The sequence below is a fragment of the Phytophthora sojae genome (assembly GCF_000149755.1).
Source record: "Phytophthora sojae unplaced genomic scaffold PHYSOscaffold_3, whole genome shotgun sequence".
NCBI classification, from domain to species: domain Eukaryota; phylum Oomycota; class Peronosporomycetes; order Peronosporales; family Peronosporaceae; genus Phytophthora; species Phytophthora sojae.
Genome location: NW_009258117.1, coordinates 1,847,474 through 1,865,974, shown reverse-complemented (window position 1 = coordinate 1,865,974; position 18,501 = coordinate 1,847,474). Strand labels below are relative to the sequence as shown.

The window sequence follows — 18,501 nt, the reverse complement described above, 5'->3', positions numbered from 1 at the left end:
TACCGAGCGGTGATTCCAATTGGGGTTCCTACCGGCACCAGTGGCAGGGGTAGACTTGCAAGGCGCACCATATAAATTGCAATATAAATTGCGGGAATTTTTATTATTGTTTGCTAAGAAATTGCAGTTTTTATTAGTGCTTCGTGTCAGGTACAATCCAATATGATACTGTATTGGCGGACCTCTGATCGTAGGGTCTTGGGCTCTCGAGACGTTCAAATCCAGAATGTGAAGAAAACTTCTCCGTTAGCTGGGACGAGCACTTGAGATTTTTCTTGTAAGGACGAGTTCTCTTTACATCAGATTTTGGACTTCTAAAAACTTGCCAAACAACTATGATGTCGATGAAATGAAAAGCTGGGTCAAATTGCACCAGCATGAGTCACCAACAATGGTATGGGAACTTGGTTTCATTGTCGGTGGTGCAAGACAGAAGTCGGTTTGCAAGCTTTTGCTGTTCGAGATGTATTGCACCGCCACTGGGCCGTTTAACTATAGGGGGAACCGAAGCTGTCCGGCCACATCGCTCGAGTCCAGCTAGCTGTCGCTACTACGCGAAGGCGCCAAGCGTTGTCGACAGGTAGTAACACCGAGAGGGAGCACTTGTTTGTGGGGGAACACGCTACTTTCGCTGATTTCGCCCCACCGAGCAGATCAAGCTACGGTCTGGAAAATGTTAGGAACACCCCGAGTTGGGTGCACTGCGGTGACTGCGGTGACGATCGTGCGGACAGGCCTTCGGTCTCAGTTTGCGTGGGTGGCCTGAAGCCCATCATGACTAGCCTGCAAGCAACCTCACCTCGCCTCGCGTTGCTTCACCTCACAACTCGATTCAGCGTCGGGTCCACAAGTGCAGTCCGCTCAGCTCAACCAAGAACCGGTACCTGCGTCATCGCGCCATGCTCGTCCTCCGACCTTCGATTGCAAGCCTTCTTGTTGTCGCCGCCGTCGCGGAGGCTGCCAACTTGCGGCAGGGCCAACGCAAGTTGCAGACGTACACGTCGTCCGACGACTATTTCTCTCTCATGCTTGACCGAGTCAACCAAGCACGAGCTTCCGAGGGTCTACCCGCGCTGTGCACCAACAAGAAGCTCCAAGCGGCAGCCCAACGGCACTCCGACGACCAAGCCGCCAACGACTACATGGACCACACGGGCACGGACGGGTCCAACATCGAGCAGCGTATCGCCGGTGAAGGCTTTGACTGGAGCGCTGTGGCCGAGAATGTTGCCGCGGGCCAACCCGACGTGGATGCTGTCATGGAGGCGTGGATGGCCTCTCCTGGTCACCGCGAAAACATCCTCGGCGACTACACCATGCTCGGCACTGCCTACGCGTACAACCCCGACACCACGTACCAGCACTATTGGACGCAGGACTTCGGAACGGGGGACGCGGAGGAGTGCGAAGGTGGCGACGTTGCTATCGACGCCGACACCATCGCGACTTCCATCGAGAGCACTGAGGCGGCTCAAACTCAGGGTGACCACGTGAAATACAACAGCAAGACCTACACCAAGCAAGGCGAAACCGAGGACAGTTGCTCCGGGTCGGAGGAGAAGGACACCGAGGCTCCCTGCACTGACGCCCCGATCGTGGTGGTGGACCCGCCTCCGACAACTGAGACTCCGTACGAAGACAGCAAAACCGAGGCCAGTTGCTCCGGCTCACACGAGAACGAGACCGAGGGTCCATACACAGACACCCCGATCGTGGTGGTGGACCCACCCGTGTACGAAGGCAGCAAAACTGAGGAAAGCTGTTCCGGTTCACAAGAGAAGGAGACCGAAGCTCCGTGCACGGACACCCCGATCGTGGTGGTGGACCCGCCTGTGTATGAAGGCAGCAACACCGAGGCCAGTTGCTCCGGCTCACACGAGAACGAGACCGAGGGTCCATACACGGACACCCCGATCGTGGTGGTGGACCCACCCGTGTACGAAGGCAGCAAAACTGAGGAAAGCTGTTCCGGTTCACAAGAGAAGGAGACCGAAGCTCCGTGCACGGACACCCCGATCGTGGTGGTGGACCCGCCTGTGTATGAAGGCAGCAACACCGTGGACAGTTGCTCCGGCTCGCAGGAGAACGAGACTGAGGCTCCTTGCACGGACGCTCCAATTGTCGTTGTCGACCCTCCTCCGAGCGACTACCCTTCACAGGAAACGGATGCGCCCGTTGTCGTGGTCGACCCGCCCATCGATACTATTACGGAGGGTACCAAGCAAACGACTCCGTACACCGAGGCTCCGACTACTGAGCTGCCGGAAGGGACCCCGGCAGCGAAGGTGGACTCTCCTGATGTAGACCTTCTCCGGCGCAGGCGTTACGATCTCGCTGCTGCCAACGACAAAGACGACTGCACGCCAGGCTGGTAGGCATCGAAACGAGGGGAGGTTGCAACCCCCACATGCATATTTCTCTTTATACTTTAGCCGTCCACGTAAAATGAATGTCCAGCCTTCTCGATTTCATATCTAAATTGCCTCGTTAGCTGTCATTGAGCAGAAGCAGTAGCCGTGTGGTAGTCTCCTCGCACCATTGGTCTCGGTTGTGCCAGCTTGGTGGGGCTTCCAGCACCGCACGATTGTGTTGGTCGAGTGGGCACTTGTTCTCTCAATTCTGGGCGATAAGAAATGCCAACTGGCCGAAGCTGCATATGACCAGCGTTAACTCATGATAACTCTCGTAGCAGACCCCCAAGTTGTTTCGACTGGTAGGGGTGCTCTAGCATGTGAACGTGGGGGGGGGGGGGGGGGCACGAAAGGATCCGTGGGAGATACTCGCGTTATGAGGCGCTAGTCGCCACATCTGGAAGCGGCTTTTGTGGGCTTGCTCTCGTTGGGGCACCCCACGCTCCCGAAAACCAGACAAACGAATGCGAACGACGATCCCCATGTGGTCGACGCCTGTGTCCATACCAAGCCGCCACTATACGCACTTGCACTACGCAGACTGACGGCCCCACCGTCAAAGTCACTCTTCAATTGTCCTCCTCCCACAACAACCTCCGCCTCCATAATGACAATCACACAAACTTCGCTCGCTCTCCTGGTCATTGCCGCTGCCGCTTCCAATGGCCTCTCCGACGCCGCAAACCTGCGCCAGGCGCAGCGCAACCTCGCCGCCACCTACAGACAGCCAAGCGACTACCTCCCCGCCATGGTGGCCCGAGTCAACAAGGAGCGAGCTGCTGTCGGTCTTCCTCCGGTCTGCGCGAACCTGAAGCTGCAGTCTTCCTCCCAGCGTCACTCGGACGACATGGCCGACCACGACTACATGGCCCACGGCGGAACGGACGGCTCCACGATGGAGAAGCGCGTGACGGACACTGGTTATGCTTGGGACAGGGCCGGAGAGAACGTTGCTGCTGGCCAGGAAGGCGTCGATGCGGTCATGGACGCCTGGATGAGGTCGCCGGAGCACCGTGCCAACATTTTGGGCGACTACAACATGCTCGGCGCCTCGTACGCTTTCAACGGACGCGGCACGTACCAGCACTATTGGACGCAGGACTTCGGCAAGAGCAACCGCGAGTCGTGCAGCAATCCAGGCAGCATGGCCCCGAACTCGAGTCCTAGCACTCCTGGCCGTGTCCCTCAAAGCAATGGTGGTGTTCCTCAAAGCAGCAGTGTCCCTCAAAGCAACGGTGGCGCCCCCAACAACCAGACCCCCAAGCAGCAGGACCAAGTGCAGCGTGCAGCTGACCCCGCAGTACAGGAGAGCATTATGCACTATCCTGAAGCCCGGAGTGCTCTGAGTGCGAAGGAGCTGGAGGCTGAACTGGGCGTTGCTGTTTCGCCTGTGCGAAAGACCGACGTGCATGTTGTGAACGCGAAGACTCCGTGCCCTGCGGGTGAGCGGTCAATCGAGGAGCCCGTTGTCCAGTCCGACGCGGAGAACGACTGCGACCCCAAGTTCTAAGACGGCAGGTTGAAGTGCTCTGTGTTCCTAAACGTATAATAAAGATGTCGTTCACTATGTAGTCACTCGTCTCAAACGCCTTGTTTATCCTAACTACTACTGGATACATGCGGCCCGACGTAAAACGAGAGACTCAGTATGAAATTCTACTCCGTGCATCACGAATCCCGAAAACAAAGTGGTAAAAGATCGCTAAGAGCATTGTGGGCACGTGGGTAATCTTGACCCACCACCGCATCAGAATCCCTGTATGGTTGGGGTCTTCTGTTGAGTGAAGTGGGCTTTTGAAGTTCAAAAGCCCCGATCCCGATCTGTTCAAAATTTGGATCGGTGCTTCTCGAATCTACTGTACTTGAAGCGGCACAAAACGTTCTGGGGCTGAAACAGTTCATCCTCGTGGAACCAACGACTTGTGCAGCAGCGTGATGGAAATAAGCGTAGTTCAGGCTTCCTGAGCTTCCTGAATCAGGAAGCAGCTTCTGGGGCGCAGCTCCATGCAAGGCAAGCAACACTAATCTCGCGTCCCCGGAGGCTTTCTCGCGTTTATAGTTTCTAGCAGCACGAAGGATTTACACATGTAGCTTAAACGATCTTGGGCAAAACAATACATTCGTGCACCACTTTTTCATCAACGACTATCGATTCGGCGATGTTGACGGTCACACAAAGCTACAACGCCCGCGCTCCGTAAGTTTTCAAAACGCGTTCAACGCTACTGATAACAGTTAGCGCTGCACGCCCGCCCACTTGTCCATGATGTACTCGCCAAAGCAGCCGTCGATTTTGCGCACAGTTCCATCGAGCAGGTTGTTGAAGGGTTTGCTGTAGCTCGCACTACGGGCGTCACCACCGATGCGAAGATCCTTGACGTCGCTCACTGACGGGATCACAGCGTCAAAGTCCGGGTAGTAGAAGAAGACAAGCGAGTAGCGTTCACGCTTGTCCGCAACCACGCGGTGCACAGGGGACAAGCATTTACCGGCCGTGACTAGCGACAAATAGTCTCCGGCGTTCGCTACGAGCGTGCCGGGCACGTAGGGCACGTCCACCCACTTGTCGTCGTGGAAGACCTGCAGTCCTCCGACGGGGTCCTGCATGATGAGCGTGAGGAAGCCCCAGTCCGTGTGCGGACTCGAGCCGATGAACTCCTGGAAGTTGTCGGGCAGACGGCCTTGGCCGCCGGTCAAGCGGGCGTACCGCTCGTACGGGAAGTAGTGGAACATGCGCATGAGCGAGATGGTCTCTCCTTCGTGGCAGTAGTCGTCGAAGAACTTGGCATCTCCATACAAACTCTTGGACAAACTGCGGGCCACCGCGCGCGAGGCCATCGCCATCTTCTGGAAGAACTCGTTGAGCACCTGGCGGTTACTCACGGGCCAGTCCTCGGCCTTGGGCCAGACGTTGGGGCCCTGCAGGCCATTCGCGAAGGGCTCCGTCTTGCCCTCGGGCCACTCGTAGCCGTAGGAAAAGGCCTCCTTGACCTCCACGCGCTCGGCGCTGCCGCTCTCCTTGCCCACGCCAATGTACCCGCGCGTGAAGCCCTTGTCCTGCACCACTGGGATCGCAGCCTTGGTCTCGTCGGGCAGCGCGCAGAACGACTCGGCGCTCTGCATCATGCGCTTCGAGAGCGCGTCCGAGATGCCGTGGCCCGTGAGGTAGCAGCACCCGAAGCGGGCGAAGGCGTCAGCCAGCTTCTGGCCCTGGCTCGGGTCGTCCAGCGAGATGACGGGGATCTCCGTGTCCGCCATGGGGTGCTTCGTTGAAGCGTTGCCAGCCCCTCGATAGGTTAGTGGCCCCCCTCGAAATCGCTTGACTCACCCTCGATGTTCAACGAGCTGCGGCTCGTTCCTTGCACGCACGAGCGACGTCATGTCGACAGCAGTCGCGGTCCACCGCTTCTTGACGCTACGACGGACGTCGAGTCCTTCACCATCGCGTACGAGCGACTGCTGTTACCCTACGTGCACTTTGTCTTTGGCGCCGCACCGCACCGAACTCGACGGGCTCAGCTAATCCGAGCGGTATGGCGTCGAGCGATGAGGAGTCGATCCCGCAGATGCTGGAGGCCGAGTATTCCGAGACCACGACGCCCGTGCCGGGCACGACGATGGACGAGCAGGAGGCGGGCGGCGTGCACTTCGGCGGCGAGATCGGCGTCAAGGGCGAGCTCTACCTCAGCGTCGACAAGGACGAGTACCGAGCTGGAGACTTGGTCACTGGCCGCATCACAGTCCTCGTGAGCGAGCCACTGCAATGCGGAGGTGCGTCGTGGGTTGTATTGGTGCATTGCTGTGTGCGTGGAGGTTTGCTAACATTAGGTGTTGATGCTAATGCTTGCAGCGTTGGTGTGCACCATTGTCGGCGAGGAGATCGCTCAGTGGAAAGACGGCGGCGACCACCACTCGCGATGTCACCAGATCCTCCGTCAAGAGGTAAAGCGTTGGCTTGAATTATGAGGTTTGCGTCGCTAGTGGGCTAATAGTGCGAGAATGTTGTCCTAGGTGGTGCATAAGGACCTGTCGAATCCGTACGACATTGGCGAGTACATCTACCCTCTCACTTACACGCTGCCGGCCGACTTACCGGGAGTTCTGAACGTGCAGCCGCTGGACGGAGACGTAGCTGCGCTACACGCCACTATCAAGTACACTGTCACGGCGACGATCAAAGTGCAAGGCCGCTTCGTCTCGGACCTTGAAGCCAGCACGGACGTCGTGGTTCGTTCGAATCCACAGCCGCCAGTCGAAGTCCATTCGGTCGAGCGCACTGTGTCGAAGGCGCTGCGGTGGTTCGGATGCTTAAGTCGAGGAACGTCTCACCTCGCGATGTCCATGCCTCGAGATGTGTTCACGTTGGGCGAGAGCCCCATCGTCGAGTGCTTTGTGAACAACCACACTGCGTCCGTTGGTGTTGACCAGGTCAGGGTCCAGCTTATCCAGAAGGTGACGCTGCGCCATCCCAATGGAGATGAAGACACCTGCGCACGGCCGGTAGCAGAAGCCAAGTGTCCAGGACCAAAGCACGGCGATATGCTCGAATGCCCAGTGCAACTCAACCTGGACGATCAAGTCCACTTCCCATCGACGACGGGTAGCTTCCTGAGCTGCTCGTACACGGTCGCTCTCGTCTGTGAGTACTCGATGCTGATCGCCCCCGTCAGAATCGAGCTGCCAGTCACAATTCTGCCTCCAGCTCGGACGTCCAGCGTTGGATCAACGCTCACTGATCTGGCAGCTTCCATGATGTCTACCACATCTGAAGCACAAGGCCCCTCACTATGCTTGGATGAGGCCTGCGCTGCACCGAAACATACAGACCAAGCCGCCCCCGTTAGAAGATCATTATAAGGCACAACGTCAAGGATCCAATACTACCGCAGCATAATGCGAAACGATATCTATTCGGCACACCAGCGATGCCTCATCGACGCCCGAGTATCCAACCAATATCACGAGATCTCAAGTGCGTCTTCAGCTTGCGGGGCACAAAGCAGCTCTTCTTGCAACTTGCAACTCACGGCGTGCTTCGTGCGGAGCCATTTAAATGGACGAGTCCTGCAGTTTACGCGACAGCTGCGCAATTTCACTGTTGATCTTGCCGGCGCTGCCCTCGATCCACTGGAGGGAGTTGTGGTGCACGTTCAGCACCTTCATGATCTGCACCATCGGATTGTTGTCGTCTGCCACGTCGACCTGGGCCTTGTTCAGTTTCTCTACCGTCTCCTTCAGCGTCGTCGTCATCGAGTTCAACTGATCGTCGATATCCACGGATAGCTGCAGAGTCTGCTCGCGCTCAATATCAGCAGCGACAGGCATCTGATCTTGAGACTCGTACATCTTGTCCACGCTCTTCTCCAATTGCTAAATGCACGCAATTACCACCACAACAGTTAGATCGAAGTACCCAAGCAGTTAATCACTACTATCCACATTCGCACCTCAAGCGTTGACTTCAGCTCCATTTGATACGCAAAAATCGTGTCCAGGTTCGTGTCCAGCTCGTTCTGAGCCACCTGGATGCGCCGGACATCGCCGGCGATGTCGCCCAGCTGCCGTTGGCTGTCCATGAGGTCGCTGTCCCACTTGCTTACTGCCAATTTATCAGCAAAACGCATCACTACATGAAACAAGCGTAATAGCATCCGATGGCTGGAGAGGGTGTCGTACCTTTAACGGCTTCTGTAGTAAAAGTGTCGGCATTACGCTCGAGCTGCTCGCTCCACGCATTAATAATATCCTGCAATTCGACACATACGAAAAGAAACCATCAGTAATATGCTTGATAAGTCCACCACATGGCCAACCAGTCTCACCTCGATCGTTCGGCCCATGTACTCAGCCGGGGGCTTGTCCGTCTCGGTCGGCGCCGCTGCTGTGATAGCCGTGGTGGTCGCAGTCGAAGTGGCTGCCGTAGTCGACGCACCAGCAGTCGACGCCGCTCTAGACGTTCCGAACCCGAACGCCGGTGCAGTTGTCGTGTCTGTCTTGCTCTCCGCAGCCGTAGAAGTCGCGGGCTTGGCGCCTCCAAAGCTGAATCCGCCCGTCGACGCGGTCGTCGACGAGCTCGTGGCAGCAGCACTGGACCCCGTAGCAGCGCTAGCTCCAGTAGCTCCGAACGAAAAGCCAGAAGTAGCAGGCTTGGCCTCCGCCGGCTTGGCCGCGTCCATCGTCGTCGTCGACGCTCCACTGGTCGCTCCAAAGCTGAAGCCGCCCGTCGCCGGCGCCGTAGACGTCGTGGTCGCCGTCTTCGCCTCCGCGCCAGTCGACGATGCTCCAAAGCTGAAGCCCGAAGTGGCAGGCGCAGCCGTCGGCTTGGCCTCCGCCGCCGCAGACGTGGCCCCGAAGCTGAAGCCCGAGCTGGCCGCCGGCTTGGCCTCCGCTGCGGGCGCTGCCGGTGCCTTAGCACCGAAACTGAAGCCCGAACTAGTGCTAGAAGGTGCGGCGGACGTCGCAGCGGGCTTGGAGCCGAAGGAGAAGCCCGTGGGCGCCGCAGGAGCCGGCGCTGCGCTGCTCTTGGCCTCCGCGGGGGCTGCCGACGTCGCTCCGAAGCTGAATCCTCCGCTGCTGCTGGTGCTGGGCGCCGCGCTCGTGGCCTTGGCGCCGGCGCCGAAGCTGAAGCCCGAGGACGGCGCCGTGGACGTCGCGGGGGCGGCGCCGAAGGAAAAGCCGCCGCCGCTCGGGGCTGCGGCAGTGGACGCCGTCGTGGACGCCGTGGAGCCGAAGCTGAAGCCGCCACTCGGAGCCGCAGTGGACGTCGAGGCCGGCGCCGCGGCGCTGCTGGCGCCGAACGAGAAGCCGCCGGAGCTGCCGCCGCCGCTGGTCTGGCCGAAGCTGAAGGACATGGCTCGAGTCTTTGGATGGAGTCGCTGACTTGGGGCGGATGGCTCAATTCCCATGCTACGGCATGCGGCGTGTAGTATGTGGCTGAATAGGTAGATGGTGTAAACGTGGTGTGACGCGGCCGAAATTTTTCTCAGCTCGTCAACCTTATCCCGCACGCAAGACGCACATTTGCTTCGGTCAGCCGAGCGCGTGCAAGATGAACGGGAACATGCCCATGGACGTGAATGGCAGTGCGTACTATAATGACCGTGGCTTGATGTAAGATTTGGGTGCAGAACTGACGGTTTGGGCTCGGTCCCATGTAGTGGGGATGATGGACTACGGCATAGGGGCCATGCCCATGATGGCGGACCCGACGGGCGGCTTCATGGACCAGCTGCAGGACGGCAACAAGGCCATGGCGGGGCTGGACGCCGCCAGCTTCGACCTGGACCTGAGCACCAAGACGCAGCAGAACCGGAACCGAGGAAACTACCGCTGCAGCAAGGTGCGAAGGAGGAAGATATCGGGTGCTGGTAGGGTGGAGCTGGGAGCTAATTTGCTGTGCGTATGGCTGGCTGGCTGCAGTGTGGAGAGCCCAAGAAGGGCCACGTGTGTCCACTCGTGCCATCCAACTACAAGTGTAATCGCTGTGGTCTCTCCAAGAAGTCGTGTACCTGTAGCGGTGAGGAGCTTTGAATTGGAGCGTACTGGGATTTGGGGGTGCGTATGCTGCTGACTGGAGTTGTGTTGCGCAGCGCCCACGATGCGTACTATTGGTGTGCAGGTGGAAATGGATGAGGACATGACGACACGAGTACTGGACCTCAGCGTGCAGGTGCGTGGTTTTATTGAAAATAGTCTCGACGGAATCGGCTATTGACTTGGAGGAGTTGACTGCTCTCACAGGGTGTCGTGGAGTTCCACAAGACGATCGTTGGCTACACCACTCCCCCGAACAGCTCGTGATTAGAGACTGCGCAGTAGTCGCCAGTGTCTTCCGCGCAACAAAGCTGCTCCATTTTGTCTGCAGTCCCCGTTCCCGATACCTCACGAGGCGACCGCATACCTGTAGTATGTTGGATTCATGCTGGCTTGCTGTCTATATCATGTATTTTACGACGTGTGTTACTCCTCGCTTCTGCCTGTACCTAATGCTTATTGTCCAATCTACGCATTGGCGAGCTGGAGAATGTCACTGGGAATCTGGTACCCGCGGAGCTGCACGGCAGTGACCTTGGCTCGCAGCGGGTTCGACTTGGTCACCTCGTTCAGATACAGCAGCGTGATGCCTCCGTGCAGCTCGATCGCCCGCACGATCACTGTCTTGAACAGCACCGTCAACCGCGCCAGGACGCTGTTCATCATGAGCGCGAACGGCATGAAGTACGTCATGGCGAACTGCACCATTAAAGCTGCACACAGAAGCACACCACCACCAAATCAGCTCAGTACACACAGCACACCAGTATAAACGCTACAGTTCCGCACCTTTGTAGGCCTTCTGAGCTGCTCGGATCACCTCGGCGGCCGCCCTTGTGAGCGTCACGAGCTTGCGCAGCACGGCGTCCGTGCCGACCTTGAGGTCGGAGGCCAGCAGCTTCCAGGAAATGTGGTGCGCTCCTGCGTCGAGCTCCAGTTGCTTCAAGACGCCCGCAGCCTCCGCAAAGCAGCCGGTGAGGGTCTCCACCTTGAAATCGCGCAGACGGCGCTTGACCTGCTGCAGGTTCTGGAAGAAGAAGGCGCGCCGGTGCTGGCTGTGGTTTTTGTACATGTTGCGCTGAAACAGAGAGATCTCCTGGCTGAGCAGGCGCGCCATCTCGTCCGTCGACTGCGCGTCGCGCAGCAGCTTCTGCTGCATGGCTGGCCACGGAACTGACGAATCCATTAACCTCAGGAACCGCAGTTCCTGAGGTTTTAAGGTTCAAACGCATGAAAACTTAAGCGGGAGGAAGCGAACGAAGGTTTAACTTATTCGAGAGAACGAAACGACGAGTTCATGCCTAGCTTCTCCCATTGGCTGGATAGCCTTGATGTGAGACGTCGGGCACTTCTCGGTTAAGTGCGCGGCCTTACCAGAGCACATACCGTATTTCGCATGTAGAAAGCTGCACATGATGTTCACAACAGAAAACATACCTTTAAAAAACGATGTGCATCAAAATATGTATTGTAGAAGAAAGCTACACCACAGCTTCGTCAAGAATGACATTGCGGTCGAAGTCTTGAGTTTGGTCGACCGCCTTGGCCACTGGCCCTACTAGCGATAGGTTCTGCAGCTCTGCCACCAGCGACGCGGCGGCGAGGCACTCCTCGTTGAGGTGTAAGTCGCATTTCTTGTATCCATTCGCGATGGTGTCGGAGCTCAGGCTCTCCCAACTAGCGCGAATCCAATGGCACATCCCGGCGCGGCCTGGTGGAGTCAGCTTAAACTTGGCTTCCGCGTCGCGCGGCTGCATCAGTTGCCGCTGGATGTCCTCGAGCCAAAACCTGCGCAGCCAAGTCTTGAACGGATGATTCCATGCTACGTCTGCAGGCTGGCAAATAGACGTAGCATGGGGAGGCACCTTCAGCAGCACCACCCTAATAGATGCAGCGTAGACCAGCACTTCAGCGGTCCAGTGGCCGCTGAAGTCATCCCGGGCTCTGCATGCGACGTGCGGTGACCAAAGTGAAAATGTAGGAACCTTAGCGAAAGATCACTGTTCCACCAGCCTAAAAAGAAAAACAATAATAATAAAAAGAAAATGAGATAAATCCTTTTGAGCAAGTAAAAAAAAGAATGGTAGTTATCAAAGTGCATCTCATATGCCGGTGCAGCTTTCTACATGCGAAATACGGTATCTTTCCCTGCACCGTGAACGCCATTGCATCTTGCTCACCAGTCGAGGCAGTATGCAGCACTCATACGCGCCTCTTGTATCGTACACAAGTGAGCTCCACGACGATGATCAAGCTCTGCAAAGCGGAAACCCGCCACACGCGAGGCGCAACCGAAGCATTTCCATCAAGGATCAGCAGAAACACCTATCCGTACAAGAAGATCTGGTGCTGGTGGACGGAAGCATCGAGCGTCAAGCCATGGAGCTTCAGCTGCAGGAGGCCAGACGCAGGACGGAAGAACAAACTCTGGTGCGCCAGACCCGCCAAGAAAGTGAGCGCCGAATGAACGAGCAGATGGTAGAAGGTATTCAAGCATCACACCGACTTAATGAAGAGCTTCAAGTTCAGACACGCAGCCTGCAGAACGATATTCAAGCTCACCTTCGTGCAGAGCGAGAACATCACGTTGCAGAAGTCGAGCGCCAATTAGCTGTGCAGGCGAGACAGTGTAGTAAGGGGCTTCAGAAGAGAGGATACGAACCGAGATGCAGGCGCATATGAGTGACCTGGACTGCAAAGTGGAGGACACGAAGTCGTGGACGCAGCACTTCTTTCAGATAGCGATGGAGTCGTGCAGTACAGCGGTGAATAATAAAGCGACAGCGGTAATGAAAGCCTATGTCGATGAACGTCTTCAACAGCGTGACTCCAGCGTGGCTGATTTGATTTCTGCCCAGTTGCGCGCTGAAAGACAGAATCTAGACAGCGGATCTCAAAAACTTGTTGCTGATAGTGGAGCTGCGTTTTGACGCAAAACTAAACAAGCTGCAGCGCAAGCAGGAGCGTAAATTTGTGAAACTTCGTGCGGAGATGGCTACACAGGGCCACAATCAGCAAGATGTTGTCTCGAACCAGAGTATTCTTCAAGACAAGGAGAATATTATGGATTCCCGAATAAAGGCAGAGGTGAATCAAGCGATGACTTCATTCAGGAACTCGATCGAAGCAACAATGAAATCGCTGCACGAGGCAAAGTCGGATCATGAAGCAGCTAGTTCCCCAGGTCGACAAGGTCGACAAGGTCGCAAGACTTCCTACAGCAACGATCAGCCAGCATTGCACCCCAAAGGCGTTCTTAGAGCTGGAGCAGGTAAAGTGAGGCGTAAACCAACCGCAGCTCAAACCTCGAAGCCGCAAGCCGTGGCCAATCTATCGAGACTGGACCAAATCCGCGCGGAACTGACACTCGAAACAGCATTACGCGCTGCCGAACGTGCAAGTGCGCTGGAGAAATCACACCAAGCGAAGGTAAAAGCGCTGCAGTATTCGTAATGTTTATCCCATGCTGGACTTGACAAACTCATGGAATTGACTACTAAAGCCACTTCGAATATGCTAGGTGAATATATTTGAATATATGAAGCAGTTAAACTACCAGCTGGAGTCTTTCGCCTCCTACTCGTTTAAACTAACAGCTTGAGTCTTTCGTCTCCTCCTCGTTGTAAGAAGCAAATGCGCTTGCGCTTGATGTCGAAAAGCACGCTTGTGCCAGCTGATTCCATTCCATTCGCTCCACTACCTCGGGTTCCAGGTTAATCTTGACATTGCTTGGAATGTGTTCGTCGACTTCGGATGCTTTCAGCTTTGGGCACTGGCACACATCGACAAATGACCGGTTTTGATGAAGGAAGCAAGCCATGTCGATATTAGCCGTGCTTGTAGAAGCTCGCAGGGCAGTCACCATTTGCCCACTGTTGCCGAAGTCCCTTTCAATCTGAGCAGACGAAGATGGGACTGCAAACAGGATGCGAGCAACCATGGGTAGCAAGACATAGCGCTTGGACTGCTGCTGCCGATGCCAAAATTCCAGGATACTCTCCGGTCTGCGGACGCTCGTCTTGGCTGGATCAGGAACTGTTATCATCTGCAGCCCATCCGAATCTTCTAGCCACCTTTTCAGCTCACCGGCGATGAGAGTATCGTGCTTGTTACGTTGTTGAGCAGGTCGTTCGGTGCTTCGGAAGGGTTGAACTGCAAAGGTTGCCAAAATGTCGTCATCGAAAACATTGGCCTGCACAGCTGGAGCAGCAATCGGATCAACGGGTGCTGGGTCTTGACTGTTGGCTACTAAGCGCATTAGCGACTTCAAGCGCTTCATAATTGCAGCTCAAACGGCGACAACATGACCAGCAACAAGATCATCCCGCATTCTCCCTTCAGTACGTGCAACGGCGGCAATCACTTCGTCCATCGGACTCCCCACGTGCTTAACCGAAGGATACATCACCAGTTGCATCTCAAAAATGTAGGAACCGGATACAATGTCTACATATCGGCGGAAGAAGTTGTGGTAAAACGCCTTCTGTAGCAGCATCCTTGTCCTCGCCACCAGCGATGTTAGTTGAAAAGGGTGAATATTGACGGCGTTCGACGGAGCCGTGTCGTAGCGCCTGATGGGGCTGTCAAGTGCGAGAGAAGTCATGCACATCGTATACAAGGACAGCAGGACTTGCACTTGATTCGTATCCTGCGCCTGTGATCGCTTCGTCACGAGAAGAATCGGTGTAAGGATTGATAATAGCTGCACCAAATGCTGTTGACAACCGGCAAGGTGAAACCCTGGTGGCGCTCGCTTCTTTTTCCGTGCATGCTGAGCTGAACGCGCCTCGTACCATGCCTCCAGAGCTGGCCACTTCTCCAGAACCCGCTCCATCGTGGCTGCCATCCCCATGAAGCGATGCGGCTTGTAGCCTACTAGTTGGGTACCATTGCCTTCCCCCAACATTATCATCAGCATGGGAAGCAGATCGCCAAGCGTCGAGTTGGTGGAGGTGTCGTACACCGTTTGAGATAGCTTGTTTAGCAACGCCGACATCTCGGGATTGTGCGATTTTCGCGTCAAGCCGCAGGCCATCTTGGTGGCAGCGTTCACCTTGTGAGGGATGCACCATTCCCACTTCAATCGAAGCCCTTCGTTCATCGTCCATTTAACGTCGGGGCCGCTGTCAGTGGTGGAGCCGAAGAAGTCGCTCGGGGACAGGCCAAAGTCAAACAGAATACCGCAAATCCACCGCTCAAAAGGGCCGCGAATCCCTTGGTCGCGTTCTCCATACATGGGCAAGAAATGACGAGTACAGTACGCAGTCGGAAGTGGGAGTCGACGAAGTAGATGCGCAAACCGAGATACTTTTCGCCACCATGCTTTGGGGTCCAGAAGTCAACAACCATCGTCAAACACTTGATAAGTCCCAAACGATTGTCTCTGATGAACCCTATCAGCTCTTGGCGACCGGATGCGTACAACTCGACAAGTGAATTTGTCACCGTTCTTGAGTTCACTGTTGTCTTGAACTCATCTTTTGTGACGACTTCCTTCAGAATGACTGACTCTTCGTACTCACCAAACCGGAATGGCAAGTTGTTGTAGACAATTCGAATCGTCTCCAGCAACAAACACAAACGCTTCGCATCGTCACGGCATAACGCGGACGCTAGAATGCGGTTGACCCCTTCAGCGCGGTCCCGCTTACGCGTATTCTGTAGGGTCGTCTTTTCAGACTGGATTTGGTGCGTCTCCCACAAGTGCTTTGTAGCATTAGTGGTTTTTCTCCATGGAAGGGCAGGAACGTGATATCCCGACGGCACGCATCGCTTGCCATGCACAACCACCCGACAACAAGGGATTCGCGGAACCAGCACTTCACGCGGACTCCATATTTGAACGTAATAGACCGATGGCTTCGGGGCAGAGGCATCGGCGTACACGTTTAATTTGGCCTAAACTGGAGTACCGCCTCACGGATTCATGCTGGGATCCGAGCAATATCGTCTGCATCATACAGCGCCGTCGGCTCGGGAGGCCACTCACAAAAGTCACGGCCAGTAACGTCGGGTGGCTGGTGCGGCGTTGGTGTCGTAGCTCCAGCACCGGGTCCTACGGAGTTCGAAGTCGTCCGACGGAAATCACCGCAGGGTAGACTCGAAGTTATTGGGGGTGCTGATTGCGTGAAGGGTATCTGTTGGGATGCTGACGTCCTTGCTTGTTCTGATAACGGAAGTCGCGCAAATGCTGAGTTGTGAGTGACGTTTTGGGCAGGCCCTCCTCTTGCTCCAGCAACAGCAGATTCCACTTGGGACTGCTGGCCATTTGCGTAGCCTCGTGTAGCCGTCACTTCAGTAGTGTCATCACAGTAATCTTCAGAATCATACTCGACAGGAGACGATGGTGCTGTATCAACACCTCGAGCACCTCGAGTGGAGGCTGGTCCTTCAGCATTGAAATCACGACTGGAAGAGAGTTGGTCCATCGTCACTTGCAACCCGACCGCTTCTGGCGACGACAGTGAAGTGGGTTATTTGACCGCCCGTTTGCCGTAGTCACGCGTTGTGGCGCGGCCCGCTACATATATTAGTAGAGAGAGAGAGCAATCTAGATAGCGAAAAGCTGATTCCGGCATTCATTTAGCACTTACCGATAAAAGCACGAGGAGCGAAGGCGAACTCTCAAAGAGTTGATGTGATTCAGGGACAACGAAGTTGTGGAGCTTGGGGGCCGGGAGAAGTGTTGAAGACGAGAAGTGGTAGACGATAGGGGTGCTCGAAACAGGGACAATTGAAATGTGACGTCTCCAGCAAAGATGGTGAGGTTGCTACGCGCCACGGCGTCCTAGAAGCTGCAGGTGGCGTACGCAGCTGTCGCCATTTGCCTTTCTTGCGTTGGAACGATAGTGCGGCTTGGATACGCTGCCGGGAAAAGGTGCCAAGAGTGAGGAAACTACATGTACGTGCCTTTGCCTTTTCTCCACGACCTTACTGAAAGGGTGCGGCTTTATCCGAAGCCAATTATATCTGCGCGAGGAGCAAATAGGAGCTCCAGGAAGCGAAGCTGAGCCGTTTGCGATCCGTTACACTTCCTGGTTTTGCAAGAGTATTGGTTTGAACAGCAAATACCGATATACCGCCTTCAAACTTTGAAACCCCGCGCCGACGAAGTTGATAAACCGGTTTATCAAGTTCCTTTTTCTAAACTTCATTCCAGCCATGTTCTGCTGCGCGCTGGACTCGTCTACGGTTACGTCGTACACCATTGCTTGCTTTTTTTCTATGTCTCCACCTCCTTTTTATTTATCCAAAAAAGGAAAAAAAAATCCCTTCTTTAAACTAAAAAAATGTACCGGCTTCTGTGTCATCGGAGTTTCCCTCCTCCACACCGTCTGCTCGGGTACGGAACCCCATTGCGCTGACAATGCGCAGAGCGCATGCCCACACAACAGCCTATCCTCACATATTTCAAAAACCTTGGTCGTCATTACCGCTGGAATGCTGCCAGCCTCGCCAGGTCAAGCAGCCTGCACTTGAGCAGCTCCAAAATGTTGATGGCAGCGTTGACGTCTCGGTTCCAGAAGTGGGCCCTGCAGCGACTGTTCTTACAGTGCAGGACGTTTCTGTTGCCCTTCAAAACGATCTTGTCCTCCTTGGTGTCTTTGTCCTTGACCTTGGTCAGCAGTCGGGCTCTGCGAAGACTCTGGTGGCAGCAGGAGCACAGCTTACTGTTCCGAAACTCGTCCATCGGCAGCACAGTAGCGCGCCGCTCCAGCGCCTTCCTGAACGCCTTCACCGGATCGCGAGGGTTGCCCCGGAGTCCGTCTTGGCAGCTCCAGCCCCCGAATGCGACGCACACCTGTGGACTTGGTGTCGGCACAAGCCGCTTGGCCAGAGTGTCGATTGCCTTCATTTTCATGCAGTACAGTAAAAAGCGCCACTTCCGGAAGAAGTGCCGTGCCGAGAACAGCACCAGGTACTTTGCGTGCTTCACAAAATACCGCAGTTCATCCAAGTAGACTTGATATCTTGCTGTCTTGAACGTCGGCATACCGTCAAGGATCTTGGCGTAGGAAGCCTCCTTCTCCCGCAGACCGTTGTTCCAGAAGCGATGCTTGCCAGCCTTGGACATGTGGTAGTACTCGCGGGTGTTGATGGCGACGGTCCGCTGCCTGTGTCGGTTCTTGCGCTTGTGCTTCGCCCGTCGGATCTTGTGCTTTCGCTTCCCTTGTCGATTCCGTCGGCGTCGCGACTGCCGAGTTGGAAGGCTACCTTCACATGCCGCGGTGCACACAGTCCTCACGCCGGGGTCGATGCCGATCATGACGTCAGGAGCATATCCGGGCGGCAACTTCTTCATCGCCGCTTCGAGGGCGTCTTCCTCGACCGCTTCCGGAGCCTTGACTACTTCACCTTTATTATTCTTTTGGCGCTTGCGAGGCTGGTCCGCGTTGTCGTCATCCTCGCGGCAAAGCGTCTGGCGGCGCAGCAAAACGGAAGCTGCATAGCCATCCGTTGTGATTTGGTACGCGAACTCTCGTGTGCTGGTCTCAAGTCCATTTAGCCGAAACATCTTCCGAAAAACAGCATCCTTGTTTTCGCTAAACTGGCGGCG

At 55.7% G+C, this 18,501-nt stretch overlaps 11 protein-coding genes across 11 annotated transcripts; 5 read left to right on the top strand and 6 right to left on the bottom strand.

Moving 5' to 3' along the window:
* Positions 1-899: 899 nt before the first annotated feature.
* On the top strand, positions 900-1,709 carry PHYSODRAFT_408648 (hypothetical protein; the record flags this gene model as incomplete). Its single annotated transcript, XM_009524207.1, has 2 exons — positions 900-1,418; positions 1,467-1,709. Coding segments are annotated over 2 exons (762 nt in total), but the record flags the coding sequence as incomplete, so codon positions are not given.
* Positions 1,710-3,015: 1,306 nt separating this feature from the next.
* Positions 3,016-3,546, top strand: PHYSODRAFT_389990 (hypothetical protein; the record flags this gene model as incomplete). Its single annotated transcript, XM_009524206.1, has 1 exon — positions 3,016-3,546. A coding segment is annotated over one exon (531 nt), but the record flags the coding sequence as incomplete, so codon positions are not given.
* A 9-nt stretch (positions 3,547-3,555) lies between these two features.
* Positions 3,556-3,921, top strand: PHYSODRAFT_298194 (hypothetical protein; the record flags this gene model as incomplete). Its single annotated transcript, XM_009524205.1, has 1 exon — positions 3,556-3,921. The coding sequence occupies one exon, from the start codon at positions 3,556-3,558 to the stop codon at positions 3,919-3,921; it is 366 nt and encodes a 121-aa protein (XP_009522500.1).
* A 725-nt stretch (positions 3,922-4,646) lies between these two features.
* On the bottom strand, positions 4,647-5,669 carry PHYSODRAFT_327967 (hypothetical protein; the record flags this gene model as incomplete). The annotated part of the gene is made up of 1 exon (XM_009524204.1): positions 4,647-5,669. The coding sequence occupies one exon, from the start codon at positions 5,667-5,669 to the stop codon at positions 4,647-4,649; it is 1,023 nt and encodes a 340-aa protein (XP_009522499.1).
* A 275-nt stretch (positions 5,670-5,944) lies between these two features.
* PHYSODRAFT_312775 (hypothetical protein) lies at positions 5,945-7,268 on the top strand (the record flags this gene model as incomplete). The annotated part of the gene is made up of 3 exons (XM_009524203.1): positions 5,945-6,182; positions 6,262-6,353; positions 6,423-7,268. The coding sequence occupies 3 exons, from the start codon at positions 5,945-5,947 to the stop codon at positions 7,266-7,268; spliced, it is 1,176 nt and encodes a 391-aa protein (XP_009522498.1).
* Positions 7,269-7,460: 192 nt separating this feature from the next.
* On the bottom strand, positions 7,461-9,262 carry PHYSODRAFT_327965 (hypothetical protein; the record flags this gene model as incomplete). Its single annotated transcript, XM_009524202.1, has 4 exons — positions 7,461-7,781; positions 7,859-8,010; positions 8,088-8,157; positions 8,234-9,262. The coding sequence occupies 4 exons, from the start codon at positions 9,260-9,262 to the stop codon at positions 7,461-7,463; spliced, it is 1,572 nt and encodes a 523-aa protein (XP_009522497.1).
* Positions 9,263-9,443: 181 nt separating this feature from the next.
* PHYSODRAFT_285333 (hypothetical protein) lies at positions 9,444-10,370 on the top strand. Its single transcript, XM_009524201.1, has 5 exons — positions 9,444-9,493; positions 9,569-9,750; positions 9,831-9,927; positions 10,001-10,080; positions 10,152-10,370. The coding sequence occupies exons 1-5, from the start codon at positions 9,460-9,462 to the stop codon at positions 10,209-10,211; spliced, it is 453 nt and encodes a 150-aa protein (XP_009522496.1). The 5' UTR covers positions 9,444-9,459; the 3' UTR covers positions 10,212-10,370.
* A 42-nt stretch (positions 10,371-10,412) lies between these two features.
* Positions 10,413-11,061, bottom strand: PHYSODRAFT_491792 (hypothetical protein; the record flags this gene model as incomplete). Its single annotated transcript, XM_009524200.1, has 2 exons — positions 10,413-10,657; positions 10,734-11,061. The coding sequence occupies 2 exons, from the start codon at positions 11,059-11,061 to the stop codon at positions 10,413-10,415; spliced, it is 573 nt and encodes a 190-aa protein (XP_009522495.1).
* Positions 11,062-11,566: 505 nt separating this feature from the next.
* PHYSODRAFT_407899 (hypothetical protein) lies at positions 11,567-11,881 on the bottom strand (the record flags this gene model as incomplete). Its single annotated transcript, XM_009524199.1, has 1 exon — positions 11,567-11,881. A coding segment is annotated over one exon (315 nt), but the record flags the coding sequence as incomplete, so codon positions are not given.
* A 1,652-nt stretch (positions 11,882-13,533) lies between these two features.
* PHYSODRAFT_495820 (hypothetical protein) lies at positions 13,534-15,671 on the bottom strand (the record flags this gene model as incomplete). The annotated part of the gene is made up of 4 exons (XM_009524198.1): positions 13,534-14,136; positions 14,239-14,700; positions 14,770-15,138; positions 15,195-15,671. Coding segments are annotated over 4 exons (1,911 nt in total), but the record flags the coding sequence as incomplete, so codon positions are not given.
* Positions 15,672-17,373: 1,702 nt separating this feature from the next.
* On the bottom strand, positions 17,374-17,799 carry PHYSODRAFT_494624 (hypothetical protein; the record flags this gene model as incomplete). Its single annotated transcript, XM_009524197.1, has 1 exon — positions 17,374-17,799. One exon carries the CDS (start codon positions 17,797-17,799, stop codon positions 17,374-17,376), a length of 426 nt encoding a protein of 141 aa, XP_009522492.1.
* Positions 17,800-18,501: the final 702 nt, after the last annotated feature.